Source organism: Neltuma alba, unplaced genomic scaffold, assembly GCF_004799145.2.
Source record: "Neltuma alba isolate B1F8T4 unplaced genomic scaffold, ASM479914v2 tig00010944_pilon, whole genome shotgun sequence".
In the NCBI taxonomy this organism is placed as follows: Eukaryota; Viridiplantae; Streptophyta; class Magnoliopsida; order Fabales; family Fabaceae; genus Neltuma; species Neltuma alba.
The window spans coordinates 75,840-91,705 of record NW_021635717.1 but is presented as its reverse complement, the minus strand read 5'-3'; the positions used below and the strand labels follow the sequence as shown (position 1 = coordinate 91,705).

The window sequence follows — 15,866 nt, the reverse complement described above, 5'->3', positions numbered from 1 at the left end:
TTAACATACATTTTTCTCTTTTTCTTTCCATTGTAAGCCCAAGAATCTGCAAGGCGAAAGCCTAACCTTATATTCCGAAATGGTCTCAAGCTTAGGTGACCAAACCTGGTCCTTGGACTTCACAAGCTGATCATAGTGCTTCTTCAACTCAGGAGTACTACACAGAAAGCTATAATTACTATCGTCACTATTACCATTACCATGATCAGTTTCTCTGCCGTCGTCATCATGTCCGTTCATAAGCCTTGTGATGAACTCAGGCTTCACCTTTATAAGAGCTCTCCCATTTGAGCCCTTTATGCACTCAAAAGGACTAGGGTTCTCTCCAAACTTGATCGGACATGGCGATGACGACGACTTACTGGTTTTGTTACTAGGGCATGATGATGAAGACGACGATGACCCTAGGGCTGCGAGCCACGACGGCGAGAGGACCTTACATGCGAAGCCATCTATGGGAAGAACGAAGTAGGTTTGGCCCGGCATGAGCTCGTCGTCTAGGGCTAACGCCGGGACGGGCATGCCCATGAAGAAGGAGTCGGCGTGGCACACCATCTTGTCCGGGAACTCGAACATGATCTCGCCGGCGACGTGTTTCCCTCTCAGGAACCTCGCCGGGCCGTCGTTGAAGACAAGTTTTATTGATGACGATGACGATGACGATGAAGTAGGGTTTTGCTGCACAAAACAAGGGGTCACAATCGCATTCCCCATATCAGAAACCAGAGTATTAATGCTTGAACTAAGTAGCCGGATGACAGAATTTTCGGATCGATCTTCTTCGCCGTCAGTTTCAGTGCATGAAGAGAGAGTGTTTGTGAGATCAGAAATCTTCTTCTTCAGCCGGATTATTGCAGAGAAAGAAGAGAGGAAGGGAAGGTTATGTACAGATGGATATGTCGACGGTAAGAAAAAATGGGGGGAGGGATTGACTCTGATAGAGTCAAGGTTTGTTTTTCGGTTTAAGGTTTCATGGGGTCGGTGGTTTTTGGTCAGCCATGGCGGTTTGAACATGTTGCTCCCTCTCTCGCGTTATACTTATACCCTCGTGGCATGGGGCTTATAGATTTTTTTTTGAATAAATATTTTGAGGGATTATAAAATAATTGTATATGCGTGAAATTAACAGCCCATTTTTAATTTTTCAAATTATTTATTTATTAAAAAATTTTAAGAAATTTTAGAATGTTTATTTAAGTCTTTAAAAATAATGAAGATATTGAAAAAAATTAGATTTATGATGGTTTTGGAGATACATTCTAAATATCTCCTAAAAAGTAATCAAATGCGAAAAAAAGAAATAAATTGTCCTGATAAAGTTCAAAAATAACATGAAAATCACTTTTTTCAAGTTTAAAACAAAGAGGTCTTAATTTTTTATCTGGATCTTTCTTTTATTATTTCTAAATGTATTATATATATAATTATTTTATTTATACTTGGACAAATATAAATCACAAGTATCAATCAATATTAATTACTATAAAATATAGGATCGATGTTATCCACAGGGACCGGAACCTCTATCTACTAAAGCACAGCTCATCCACACACGCACCTCTGTCTACTAAAGCACAGCTCATCCACACACACACACACATGTTGGGTAACACTTGATCCTTTGACCATCTATGTTTAATTCCCTTGTGCGAAATTATAAAAGCTTTAGGCTTTGATCTTGCTTTATATATATATATATATATATATATATATAAAACATCTTCAAACCTCATTAAAAACCAGCAGCTTTTATTTCCATTTTTCTACTTTTCTAAATTTGGGCACAGCATCATGACATGTATTTGAGCATTACATAAATCAATGGTCAAACCTCATAACCAAAATAAGAAACAAAGTACAAATTTATCAATCAACTTGCTTTGAATTTTGGCATTTCCGAGAATGGGATGTAAGAGGTTGAAAATGGGCTAAACAGTCTACAAATGAAAAACTTATAGCATAATCTAACACGTTTAGTGAATAAGCAGGTCAGACTCAAGTTTGTGGCTAGAACTCAAAACGCGACTTATGATCATGACGAGTTGCCTTATTTATCTATATATATATATATATATATATATATGTATACAAAAACATTTCAATATCTAAAATTATTATTAGAAAAAATCACAAATAAAGAACCTGAAAATTATGAAATTGCAATATGAGTTCTTAAATTAATAAACTTGCTATCAGACCAAAATGTTAGTTAAATGTAAATTATGAAGTGTTAGTTAAAAGACCAAAATGCTCTTTCTTTCTCCTCCTTTATCCCTCTCTTCCTCCTTCTCTTTCCTTCTCCTCTCCTTCCTCTTCTTTTTCCTTCTCCTCGAAACCCCTTTTCTCATCCCCACCTCATTTCTATAAAACTAAAGCTTCCTTCGTATCTTCTTTGCATTGTCTTTCATTTCCTCATGACCATTCACCACAATGGATAAATCCTCTCTACTTTCTCTTCTGTCTCTCTTCACCGTGGCCACCTCCCTCCTTGTTGCTGCCTCCTCCCCTTCAAACTACACCAAATCCTCCTGCAACACCACTATATACCCTTTCCTCTACTTCAAATCCCTCTCTGAATGCCATAGCTACCTGTATGGGTCTTGCGAATTGAAGGCCATGTCAGAGTTGAAAGATATTGTTTGGGTTTTGCGAGTTGAAGATGAAGCTCGCTTGAGCAAACTATATTTCTTCTCTTTTCAAGATTGTAGTTTATAGATTATTGACTATTAATAGATAGATATTTCTTATGTACTATGTTCATATGATGACCTACAAATGCTGGTGACAAAGAAACATTATGTGAATAGACGATGTTAATGTGTACTTATCATTAAATATTGCAAAAACCAGTTGCTGTGAAAGCACTTCTGGTTTTTTGTTATTTGGCTTACCATTGTTGTAATTTTTTTTAGTATTATTATAACTACAGACTTGTCAATAACATGACATGACGATGTATCAGTTCTAAATGATACCCAACTGACTTTTTAACATTCTGGACCAGAGGTAGTACAAAACTATATGAACAAGGAGGGGGAAAACTATATATTGACACATTATTGTATCAGATGAATCGGTGAACTACGCCATAAATGGATCATGGCAAAGAATTGGGTATATATATATATATATATATATAGTCTCGTCTCTCTATCTTCTATTACATAATTAGATAAGAAAATGAGTGGCCACTCATCAAGCATCATATCATATTGATTCCAAAACTTATGAGCAAGGAAAGGAACAAGGAAAGGAAAAAAATTGAAATTAATCAGCACTTTACGAGACGAGATCATTTGATCTATCATTGTACAATTCTTCCAGGAACAAAATGATCATCCATGGATATATCTCTACTCTTCTGAACATTAATTAATATACATTTTTCTCTTTTTCTTTCCATTGTAAGCCCAGGAATCTGCAAGGCGAAAGCCTAACCTTATATTCCGAAATGGTCTCAAGCTTAGGTGACCAAACCTGGTCCTTGGACTTCACAAGCTGATCGTAATGCTTCTTCAACTCAGGAGTACTACACAGAAAGCTATAATTACTATCGTCACTATTACCATTACCATGATCAGTTTCTCTGTCGTCGTCATTACGTCCGTTCATAAGCCTTGTGATGAACTCTGGCTTCACCTTTATAAGAGCTCTCCCATTGGAGCCCTTTATGTAGTCAAAAGGACTAGGGTTCTCTCCAAACTTGATCGGACATGGCGATGACGACGACTTACTGGTTTTGTTACTAGGGCATGATGATGAAGACGACGATGACCCTAGGGCTGCGAGCCACGACGGCGAGAGGACCTTACATGCGAAGCCATCTATGGGAAGGACGAAGTAGGTTTGGCCTGGCATGAGCTCGTCGTCTAGGGCTAACGCCGGGACGGGCATGCCCATGAAGAAGGAGTCGGCGTGGCACACCATCTTGTCCGGGAACTCGAACATGATCTCGCCGGCAACGTGTTTCCCTCTGAGGAACCTCGCCGGGCCGTCGTTGAAGACAAGTTTTATTGATGACGACGACGATGAAGTAGGGTTTTGCTGAACAAAACAAGGGGTCACAATCGCATTCCCCATATCAGAAACCAGAGTATTAATGCTTGAACTAAGTAGTCGGATGACAGAATTTTCAGATCGATCTTCTTCGCCGTCAGTTTCAGTGCATGAAGAGAGAGAGAGGGGGAGAGAAGAGTGAGTTTGGGAGATCAGAAAATCTTCTTCTTCAGCCGGATCATTGCAGAGAAAGAAGAGAGGAGGCGAAGGTTATATACAAATGGAAATGTCGACGGTGAGACAAAAGGGGGGATGGATTGACTCTGATAAAGTCAAGGTTTGTTTTCGGTTTTAAGGTTTCATTGGGGTCGGTGGTTTTGGTCAGCCATGGCGGTTTGAACATTTTGCTCCCTCTCGCCCGTTATATCCTCGTGATGTGGGGGCTAATGGATTTTTATTCTTTTTATTAAATATATAACAATATAGACTTGCTAAATAATCATTTGAATATTTTATAGTCTTCTATTAATCTATTTTGAGAGATTAAAAATATAATTATATATGCTTGAAATTAACACCCCTTTTGTTTCAACCATTTTTTAAAAAAATGATTTATTCATAAAAAAACTACTAGTATTGTGAAATTTAAAATATTTTTCTAAGTTTTTAAAAATAATCAAAATATTAAAATTTTTTACATTTATAATGGTTTTGAAGATATATTCTAAATACCTCCTGAAAAGTAATTAATCAAATGCGGTAAAAAAAAATTAAGTTGCTTTTCAAGTTCAAACAAAGAGTTCTTAATTTTTTATTTTGAGTTGTATTCCATTATTGCTAAATATATATAATATATACTTTTTTTTTTTTTATCCTTAGACAAATATGAATCATAAGTATCAATCAATATTAATTATAAAATATAGGATCGATGTTATCCACGGACCGGCACCGGCACCTCTATCTACTAAAAAACAACTCATCCACTTACATATACGTTGGGTAACACTTGATCCTTTGACCAGCTATGTTAATAAACGTAATTATAAAAATAAAAGCTTTAAGCTTTGACCTTGCTTTGTATAAATATATCTATAATTATCTCTTCGAACCTAATTAAAAACCAGCTCCTGTTTCCATTTTTCTACTTTTTAAATAACGTTACGTTGGGCGTGGCATGTATTTGAGTATTATATAAATCAAATGGTCAAACCTCACAACCAAAATAAGAAACGATGTACAAATTTATTAATCAACCTGCTTTGAATCTTGGCATTTCTGGATTGGAGGTAATATAGGGTGAAAATGGGCTAAACAGTCTATAAAAAACTTATAGCCTAATCTAACGTGTTTAGTAACTATTGCAAGAACTATTTTCACAAAACCTGACTTACCAATCTCGGATCTATTTGGCTAAAACGTAATGTGATCGATCTAGCCTATATATTTTTTATGCTTATCACACAAATATATGTCCTTTTTATAAGACCTTTTATAGGACTTTGTTGATTACTTTCCTAACATAGAAAATTAATTATTTAAAATTAGTTAAATGTATAAAATTTTTAATTACATCTTTTCATAATTATCCCTAATTAATTATATTTGCAAATAAGGTTAGCAACTTGCCATCATGGCATGGTAGTGAAAGAAATTAATAAGGATATTTTAAAAAATAGTCATAAATATTTGATTAAATTTGGTTTAAAACTTTATATTAAATATCAATAGATAGACTCTTACAAACAGAAGTGAAGTATATTAAATATCAATGCTCTTCTGGTCCTAAATGTAAAACTGATTTTGTAGTATAATTTATACTACAAAATGAGTCTTTACATTGAAAACCAGACCAGTAATTTCCAGAGATTCCAATATATGTACTCCATTTCATAAAACATTTCAACTATTCATATCTGGAAAGAATCAATTATGTTCTCAAGCAATTTAAAAGAAGAAGCCATGCGTTATTGGCGTTAGATATAGTAATATTTTGTGATATAAGCACGTGCCTGTGATCAAGTTTTTTCTTAAATAACTTATAACTATAATATTTAATCCCACGTTGCATTATGAAGGAGTTTGAGTTTTTTTTTTTTTTTGGGTACTAATATAATTGGCAAGAAAGGTAGGTACTCACAGTTCAAATATATTATATTAGGCATATCAGGAGGGTCTAATTCAAAGGATTACTGCATAGCCCAAAATTACAAGCAAATTTACTTAATAATTATTTCAAAAGGGAGTCTTTTTACTTTTATTTTATAGATAATGGTCTAACAAAGGAGCATTGAGAATGAGAGAGGGAGTCTTTTAATTGTAATATAATATTATAGAAATCAGAGGAGAAAAATAAATAATTTACATGTTGATTAGTCGAAATTTGATTGGATTATTGACGTTCAAATTCAAAAATGACTAAGAACTGCACGTTCATCGTATCATAAGGATGGGTATAGAATTATTAAACTAAGGTTGAAGTAGAGAGTCTTTTACTTTGAATTGGTTTGACTTGTTCTGAGGGATCTGAGATTTGAAAGATCACATATAGCAATTTATTAGCCCTCCAGAAAAATCCACCGAACCTGCCCAACCAATTCATTTAATAACGTTCATAAGTATTAACAACAACAAAAAGTCAATATTTTATAAAGTCCACTTTTGGAGAGTTTGTTGGAGGTTTTTGCTCCACAGCAATGGGCATCATATTAGTTAATATATGAACTGGTCGTGGAATTGACCTGAGAAAACAAATTTGCTTATGAAGTTATGATTTCTTTAGGTGTTTAATTTAGCTTATTTTAAATAATTTTATACTTTATGAAATAAATATATTCTTTGTAGCAATAAAAATAGACCCGTTGGATAAAGGTCAATCTCCTGTAATACTTCTGAAAATGGGAGAAAATGTTAGGGGTGATTTAAATATGTATAAATAAACTGTTAGAGGTTCTAACGAGGAACAAAACTTGCATACCCTAAAAACAGCTCATTTGAATGTAGAATATAGTGTTTAGAAAAGTACCATCCAGTACGTTTCTGATAGCCTTTACAAATCCAGAGGACCGAGTGTTTCCCGCGTCCAGTCACATTCATAGCCACATTAGGTCTCTAAGTTGAATAACCTTTGGTTGATGGAAAAATTAGGTAAAGAAGGTCTGCAAAATGAATTTGTAAGGACTCATTAAATACATCAGTATCGCATGTGTGTGGTCTAAAACATCTAAGGATATCAAAGGCATGTTATTGTAAGGAAAGACCTGAGATAACATTTAATGTCCCAGAGAATTACAAAGAGGTGAAAAAAAAAAAACAAAATAAGTCTTAAAAATTATCATTTTTTACTCTAAAATTTATTATTATAAGTTGTTTAGATTGTTATTAGGATTTTTTAGTGATCATTTTTTTCTTTAGGACCTCATTATAATTCTCTCTTTATTTAAAGACTTTGATGTTGATAAAATACAACAGCATATCATGTGATTCATACAATCAGCTTAATAAGATAAGACTTGTTATTGCCGGTATGGTTTATACATACATACATATACGTATATACTCTTCTGGTCCTTAATATAGGACCTATTTAACTATTTTAATTAAATTGAGAAAGTTAGTTAAGTTAGATAATAATCATATATATGGCATATGTTTCCCAAAATACCTTCAGTTAAAACTTCTTTAAAAAAACTGATATTTAAAAAAAATGTTTTAAATTATTTTATTAAAAATATAAAATGATAGAATTGATGTATGTATGGCATTAATGAGTAATAAGCACTCACTTACTTTATAAAATATATAGGTATATCATTAACGAGTAATAAATATTATTGTGGTATTTAATTATTTAATAGGGTAATTTATGAAAGAATTGGTAAATATAAGAAATATGTCCTATATTTGGAACCAAAATCAATCTCATAATTAAGTCTCATATTAAATATCGGAGGAGTGTGTGTGTTTATATATATTTATAAAATTGGCATACGCCAGTCAGTACCAAAAAGGGGCTGCGTCAAGCATCTCAGTTTGATGAGTCACTAAAAGGCCAATTTGGTGTTCTCTTGGTTGGCTCTCTTTTATGTTTCACGTGCCCATTTGCAGTCTTTTTTGGTCAAACGCAATTTGTAAGTTTTCTTCTTTCCTTTTTATTTTTCTCCTTCCCTTACTGGGTCTTCTAACAGTTTACATGCCCAAGTCGGCAACACTCATCATTCTTGTGTTTGAATTGTGAATTAATTCAAAATCTTATATTAATCTACATATAGTAAATAAATTAGTTAAATTAGTTATCTATAATAAATATATTTTATATTTAATTATATGTATTAAAACCACTCTTTAATTAGGAGCCCCTTTGTATATGCTATAAATAAAAATATTTTGGATAAAATATTATAAATTTGAGAAATAAAATAAATTGAGGTCTTCTACTTAAATTAAAGTAAATATCTTATTTAGTTCTTATATTTAAAACAGGAGTTTGTAATTCAAACACAACTAAAATGCTTTTAATGTTTTGTTTTGCAGGACTAGCACTACTTCAAATAAAACCCCGATTCACGGCTGCAACTTGCAAGTAACTATTGCTCCATATGTGGAGGCTATTTGGGTGTAACCTAATTCTTTTTTCCAAAACATCCTCTCAAAGATATTAATGATTCTTACTATGAATCACTTGATGAAATGTTAGTTAAGTTTTTTCAATGTCAATCATATTTAAAATCATTAAGTATAAAAGACAATGTAATAAAAAAAAGTGAAATTTAAAAAATTCTTCTATTTTGAGGGGAAAAAAAGGTTGACAATTCAACTATCTTTTTTTTATTTTTAATTTCAGTAAAGTTGTTGCCTTATAATAGAAATTGGAGGAAGTAAACCCAAAAATGTTGCACTGCTTTGGTTTAAAACATTTGTGAAATAAATCAATAGGAATTAGGTCTAATAAAACAAGCTAGTTCTTCACAATTTACCAAACTAAAGTTCGAATCTTCACTAAAAGAGATACCCACATTTAGTGTCAATAATATCTCAAATATGATTCTCTCCAACAAGAAAATACTTACGCTTAAAAAAATAAAAAAGAACAAACATTTGTGAAATAATATGGCAAGTCCTTCAATTTCATAATTTTTTAAAAAACAGAATTCATTCTTTAGATTTAGAACTTAGAAGCCCTGATGCAGGAATAAGATCATCATCACGAAAGAGGCGTAAAAATAAAGGCACACATATCATAAACATGATCAATTAAATATTGTCGAAAAACAACTAAGTTTCCAGAAACAAGCTAATTATAATAAGTTTCTTATGCAAAAACCCCGGTTCCAGTAAGTATAGCATGTGTTGCCGCTTCGTTAATAGCATCCATCACTTGTAGCTTTCTCCTCCTCACTGCTTCATCCACTGGAGTCTCGCTCATGACTGAGCATTAGCATTGTTAATTTGATTATTCATTTATGGCTGTTGCAAAATAAATCTCACATTTAGGATCGAAGGAGTAGAACACAACATTAGCTCCTGGCAACATCAATTTCTTCAACACCTGAAAAGTGTTTCAATTTTTCTTGTCCTTTAAAAACAAAAACAAAAAAAACTGTGAACAGTGAAATCAAACATGGAATTTTAAAGATTGCAAGTACCTCAACACGTCCACTGAGACAAACCGAGGGAAGTGGTGTAAGGGAAGTGGTATACTCTGCTCCTCATTTGATGAATGAACATCCTGCTAAAACCAGCCTCATAGCCTTAGATGTCATATCTGATATCCCTTTTTCTAACATTTCATCCCCCAACTTTATCTTCAGGATGACACCACTTCATCGTCTCATGTATTCCCTCTTTTCCTTAATTTTATTTCATCTGAAAAATAATAATTGAGAAGTGAGAACCGAAAATAATTTCAAGACATAAATTAAAATATTTTCCCATTATTATAATTCAGTTAGTTGCGTTTCTATATACTTGTTTCCACTCTTTCAACACAGGGCCTTGCGCTACAACCGTTTCAAATACAACGATGCAGAACAAGAACAGAGGAAGAGAAAAAAGGGTTGGGTTATGTAAAGAGTAAACTAGGGTCTTTTTTATGGAGATGGAAATAGACTACTCCTTATCAAACAAATGACCAGACCTTATCCATTGATGTAGGAGATTTTGATATAAAAAAACCCATATATGACATGATCCAGAAGTTAACTTACCAATTTTATCCCTAAAACATTCATAATTTCAACATGGTCCTATAACATTTATTAAGAAAATTGCCATAATTAACTTTCTTCACATTGTCGAGTTGTCCTTCAGTCCGATATGTTAGCTCCACTCCATTCAACGCCTTTGTGGCACCAAATTCCACGTGGCAATTTTTTTTACCCACTCATCAATCTTCTCTCCCTCCGGCGCCTCTCTCCTTTCTTTATCTCTAAATGATTCAAAGCATCGCTGACCAAAAGGGTATTGTCATTTTTCACACACCTAGCGCAGCTATTTGTAGCACCCCACCTTCAACTCACGATTAGTGAGCAGGCTATGATTGAGAGCCCAAAAAGCACTCAAACTTCTTGAGGGCTTCGATCTTCAAACCCACAACCCAAAAGCCCTGTCAAAGAAGGATCGTGCTTGGTAAGCAATATAAAAGGGAGGAAAATAAGTGTTTTCTGTCATCAGCTGCAATATTTTATACAGTTATATGGGCTACTGATCTCTTTTGTGTTCAAGCTTATTACACCAAAGTAATTTTTTCTGGGTTCAATTCCATTCCTAGAGAAGAAGAGGAAAGAAACCAACCCCATTCCTTGCTGCAATGAAATTGGATGAAGTGGTGCATATCGGTGATTTAGTGGCTGGCGTACATTGAAAGAAAAAAAGGAAAAAGTTGCAAAGAGAGCTGCCAGAGCCTACCACATCACAATTGATACAGAAGTAAATCCCAAGGAAATAGAAGATGACTGCAGAAATCACAGAATATTTCTGATCCACTCAACAGAAAGAAAGATGCATTAAAATGATCTTAGTGCGCAAATCATAGTTGTTAAAAGAGTACAAGTGGCGCAAAGGCATGAGCAAGGAAACATGCATCAACACGCAAAATTGTAACCAAAAAATGAGAATAATATCTAAGATGCATTGTACCAAACCATATACATAAAAGTTCACTCAACTAACAAATATTCAATTCTTTTCTTTTTTTTACCTTTCACCAAACTTGAAATTCAAGATCCTTTAATATGTGAAGTCAAAATTAGAAACATTAAAGACAAAACCATTTAAACAAGCTCAATAGATAAATAAATATTAATATGTGTTCTGGTATGTTTAAGTTTAATGTTTAAATTCACAAGTTACTCCTCAATTCATTCAATCGTCTGAACTTCTACTTCCTCTCCAAATAATCAGTTTTCCCGAGTGATTTCATATATATTTTTCAATTACTTGCTCAGATTTCCCCCCTAATTTACAAATGAACTTATCCGCTAACTTCATTCTTTATACTGGCAGAATTCAAAAGGACTGCTTCTAGAATGTGCTCAGAATTCATCTTTTTAAACTCCCCCCCGCCCCAACCCAAAAAACAAAAGAAAAAAAATATTTCAAAAGCCCAACTCACACATTTCTAGATGCGCAAAGAATACATCTTTCTATAGATTTAATAGTAACATTTAGGCATCTAGGTTACTTTCAATTATTACCCAACGTCCACCTCACACCTAACCAGAAGGTAAACACTAGACATGAATGGCCAAACCTTTGCCTTCAATAAATAAGTTAGAAATGGCCTTACTTCCTTCGTGATGCCACAGCATAGTCCACCACTGCATCTCATTCTCCTTTCTCTATATTGGGCAAAGTCCAATTCTCCTTCCCTCGGTAATATTCTCTGGTCATTTTTAGACCTGACATATTACAAAGTTACATGAGTAATTGAATCATCACAAGCCTACAAAATCAAGGCCTAGGATGCTACATGACAAATGTCCAACCTCCATATATGGGATGTAAAACAAGATGCTAAAATGTCTGAATAGCTGCTACCACAAAGAGCTTAGAATTTGTCATCCGGAACAAATCCTCTTTGCAGCATCTCTTCATGGAAGCGGAATGCCTCTTTCAGGTTGTTCTGAGAGACATGCCCATTTATCAATGCTGTGTACGTTGATCTGTTAGGATTGACACCTTTGTCAATCATCTTACGCAAAAGCATCTCAGCCGCTTGCATTTTGCCTTGCCTGCAATATCCACTAAGAATTGCATTGTATGTGATAACATCAGGCAGTATCCCTTGTTTTTCCATGCCATTAATGAAAATGAAAGCTTTGTCCAAATTATCTTCCCTTAAAAAGCCATTTATTAGAGTATTGTATGTGATACAGTCAGGTAAAACACCTTCCAAAATCATCTTGTTCAAAAATTCACTTGCCTTTGACACATTACCAGACCGACAATAGCCTTTTATAATGGTGTTGCAATTAACCAGGGTGGGTTTTATACCCTTCTCTACCATTTCATCCCACAGCCTAAATGCTTCAGACACAAGACCTAAACTGCTGTATCCATTTATCAAAATGCTAAAAGATATGTGGTTAGGCAAAATTTCTCTGCATATCATGTCATGCCACAACTCCTTTGCTTTTTCCATTTCACCTATTTTGCAGAAGCCGTCCATCAGTGTATTATATGTCACAGCATCAGGCTTAAGGTTCCTTTGGGTCATAGTCTCAAACAAATTAACCGCTCTTGACATGTTCCCATTTTTACAATAGCCATGAATGAGAGTGGTGAGGGTGAAAAAATCAGGAAAAATCCCCCTTTCCACCATCTCCTTATATAGCTTATCAGCATCAACAAGCATATTTTCCCTACACAATCCATTCAATATAGCATTGTATGTAACCACATCCATAAGACAGCCCTGCTCTGCCATCTCATTTCGCATCTTCAGAGCCTCAGACATTTTGGCATTTCTACAATACCCGTCTATAAGAATAGTATATATAACAGTGTCAGGAACCAACCCAACATCCTTCATTTGCTTAAAATACACTAAGGCCTGGTCAAAGTATCCATTCCTGGAGAACCATCCTATAAGTGAGCTAAAGCTAAATAAATCTGGAACAACTCCATGATGTGACATTTCCTTAAAAATCTTTTCAGCTTCACAAATATTATTCTTTTTACAACTTTCGGTAAGCAATGTATTAAAAGTGGCAGTATCAGGAGTCAATCCCATCTTCAACATCTCATAGAAAAGTTCCTTTGCTCTCGCATAGTTTCCATTCTTACATAAGCCATTGATAATGGCATTATAAGTAAAAAGGCCAGGTTTCAACCCCTTAAGCTTCATTGAGTTCATTAATTCAAAGGCCTCTTCTACAAGCCCCTCACGACAATGTGCACTGATTAGAGTATTGTATGTTACAGTGTCCGGAAAAAGCCCCTTATCCTCTATGTTTGTCAAGAAAAGTTTAACTTCGTCCATTCTGCAATCTTTGCACAAAGCATTAACCATAATATTTAGAGTATATACATTCATCTGTGTCCCACTTCTCACAATATCTTCATAAATATTCCATGCCAAATCCATCCAACCAACGTTCACAAGAGCACCAAGAAGAGCATTACAAGCATTTATAGAAATGCAAATTCCCTTACTTCTCAACAAACGAAATGCCTCACCCCCTTCTCTTAATTTCCTCGCCTGGACAAAAGTCCTTATCAACAAATCAAAAACAAAAGAATTGGAACCACAGTTGACATACGTTGAAACCAAGGACTCAACAATATCAACACGTGAAGCACCACTCCTTCTTATCATTCTAAGAATCAAAGCCTGCGCTTCTGGCAGCTTCCTACAACGCACCAAAATGTGAATCATTGCACTCAACGAGAGGGATGAGTGCTTAAAGTTGGGACAATTTACCATAATTGTATCGACAAACTTCTGACCCAGACCCAAGTTGTCGCGACATCGATAAAGAACTTCAACCACAACTGATGGGTCTGAAGAACGGGAAAAGTAATTGCTCAGTGAATTGAGAGTTCCTTGCCTCAGGCTCAAGAAAACCTTTTCCACCAAAAACGCATCAGGAAGAGAACTTGAAAAAACTGATTCTTCGTCGAAATTTCTCGATGACTCGCGGGTTCGAGGAAACCCGGGCTACTGCTAGGGTCCGTAACAGAGGCGAAATAGCAGAAGCGACACGCAATGAAGGGATGGCCATAAAGACGAGGCTTTGTGCAGGCAGTAACAATACCGAAAACAAATTTATGAAGAAAAATGCAAAGTCTCGCCATTTGAAGAGAGTATACAAGTTTACTTTCTCCGCAGCGAACGATGCAATATATTAAAAATAAGAAAGCGGAAGCAAACTTGCCGAACGCTACGGAAAACGGAAAACGGAAAACCTCCAGGGATGAGCCAAAGGCTCTCAAGAAGTAAGCACAAAAATTGCACTAACCATTATAGCAAGCATTCCGGCGACTTCCTAATCGCGCAATGGCGAGACGCCGATACTGCACAGCTTATCGCCGGCGATGGGGTACCCATTTAAGGAATGTCGCAGAGGGAAAGGATGACAACGCCCGGCCGTTAACCCGACAAATAAAATTCTCGAATTCTCAGTCATCCCGTGATTTTGCCGTGAAAATAATTTTTGCTGCTCGAACTCCACCTTAAAATGACCTCTGAAAAGGTAATCCAAATGTTCGATAAGGCGATAAGCTGCTAATATGGGCTCGGGTTGCAACGCATTTGGGTTTAGCTAAAAAGGATCGAATTACAACCTATGTGGGTCAAGCTGAAAAGGCTCCTCACTTACTCCGATTCAAGCAACTCAGCCCGTCAAACATGAGTTGGCCAGTTAGCCTGCAAGCCCATGTGTTTTTAATTCATATATAATACATATTTAAAATTTAAAATTAAATTACAAATTTTTATAAACTAAATTCTAATTATTTTTATATTTTCATACAACTATATAATTAAATTAAGATAAAAAATTAAAAAAATTTAAAACACATTGTATTAATATAAAAGAAAAAAATGACAAGTAAAGAAACTGAAAAAAATATAATATTTCATATCAGACATTTAAAAATTGAAAATAACAGAGAAGGAAATGGAACATGATTTATCATTTTACAAATATAGTTAAATGACCAAAAAAATTTTGATTTCAAAAAGTTTATTAACAAGTTTTGGATTGGCAATGACAAGAAATGTATTAATAATAAAAAGTTATTCATTAATGAGTTATAAACTAGCAATAACAAGTGTTAAACAGTTAATAACAAAAAATATGCTAACAATGATAAATTAATAGTTATTTTCAAATATAATACAAAAGCATTTTAGCCATTTAACTATATTTGTCACATATCATATTAGGCATCATTTCTTTCTCTGTCATTTTCAACTCTTAGGTGTTTGAATTTGAAAATGATAATTTTAGAATTCCTTTTTTGAAATTTTGCCATATAAAAATGATAGAACAATAAAAAAAATTAAGAGATCAATTTTGGAATCAAAATTTCTAACAAAATACAAGGATATATTTAAATTGGATGAAAATGATTAATTTCTTTCATATTGAAATAAAAATAAAAACTTTAAAACAAAATAAAATAAGAAAAAAAAGTTGACTAGTTGATGGGCTAGCTCGTCACACAGTTGTGGGTTGGCATGTGTGGTGTAAAAGAATCTAATTCAAAACGAGCCTGTATTTTGCCAACTCAACTCTCCATTTTTTGATAGGGTTGGTCGGTTAAACCTATAAACTTAACTCATATTATCACATCTTATTGGACCTAACATAAACACCATAAGCACAATCTGAAAGCTAGAGACTCTTTCATATGATACTAGATAG

General features: G+C 34.3%; 3 protein-coding genes across 3 annotated transcripts; all 3 read right to left on the bottom strand.

Annotated features, from left to right (window-relative positions):
- Positions 1-714, bottom strand: LOC114760187 (uncharacterized). The gene has a single exon (XM_028949454.1). It carries the CDS (start codon positions 712-714, stop codon positions 1-3), a length of 714 nt encoding a protein of 237 aa, XP_028805287.1.
- Positions 715-3,372: 2,658 nt separating this feature from the next.
- On the bottom strand, positions 3,373-4,147 carry LOC114760186 (uncharacterized). Its single transcript, XM_028949453.1, has one exon. The coding sequence runs from the start codon at positions 4,078-4,080 to the stop codon at positions 3,373-3,375; it is 708 nt and encodes a 235-aa protein (XP_028805286.1). The 5' UTR covers positions 4,081-4,147.
- A 5,066-nt stretch (positions 4,148-9,213) lies between these two features.
- Positions 9,214-14,471, bottom strand: LOC114760185 (pentatricopeptide repeat-containing protein At5g01110). The gene is made up of 7 exons (XM_028949452.1): positions 14,457-14,471; positions 11,982-14,155; positions 11,783-11,894; positions 10,789-10,898; positions 10,203-10,600; positions 9,642-9,861; positions 9,214-9,544 (listed from the first exon to the last, which is right to left on the bottom strand). The coding sequence occupies exons 1-2, from the start codon at positions 14,469-14,471 to the stop codon at positions 12,044-12,046; spliced, it is 2,127 nt and encodes a 708-aa protein (XP_028805285.1). The 3' UTR covers positions 9,214-9,544; positions 9,642-9,861; positions 10,203-10,600; positions 10,789-10,898; positions 11,783-11,894; positions 11,982-12,043.
- Between the last annotated feature and the right edge of the window lie 1,395 nt (positions 14,472-15,866).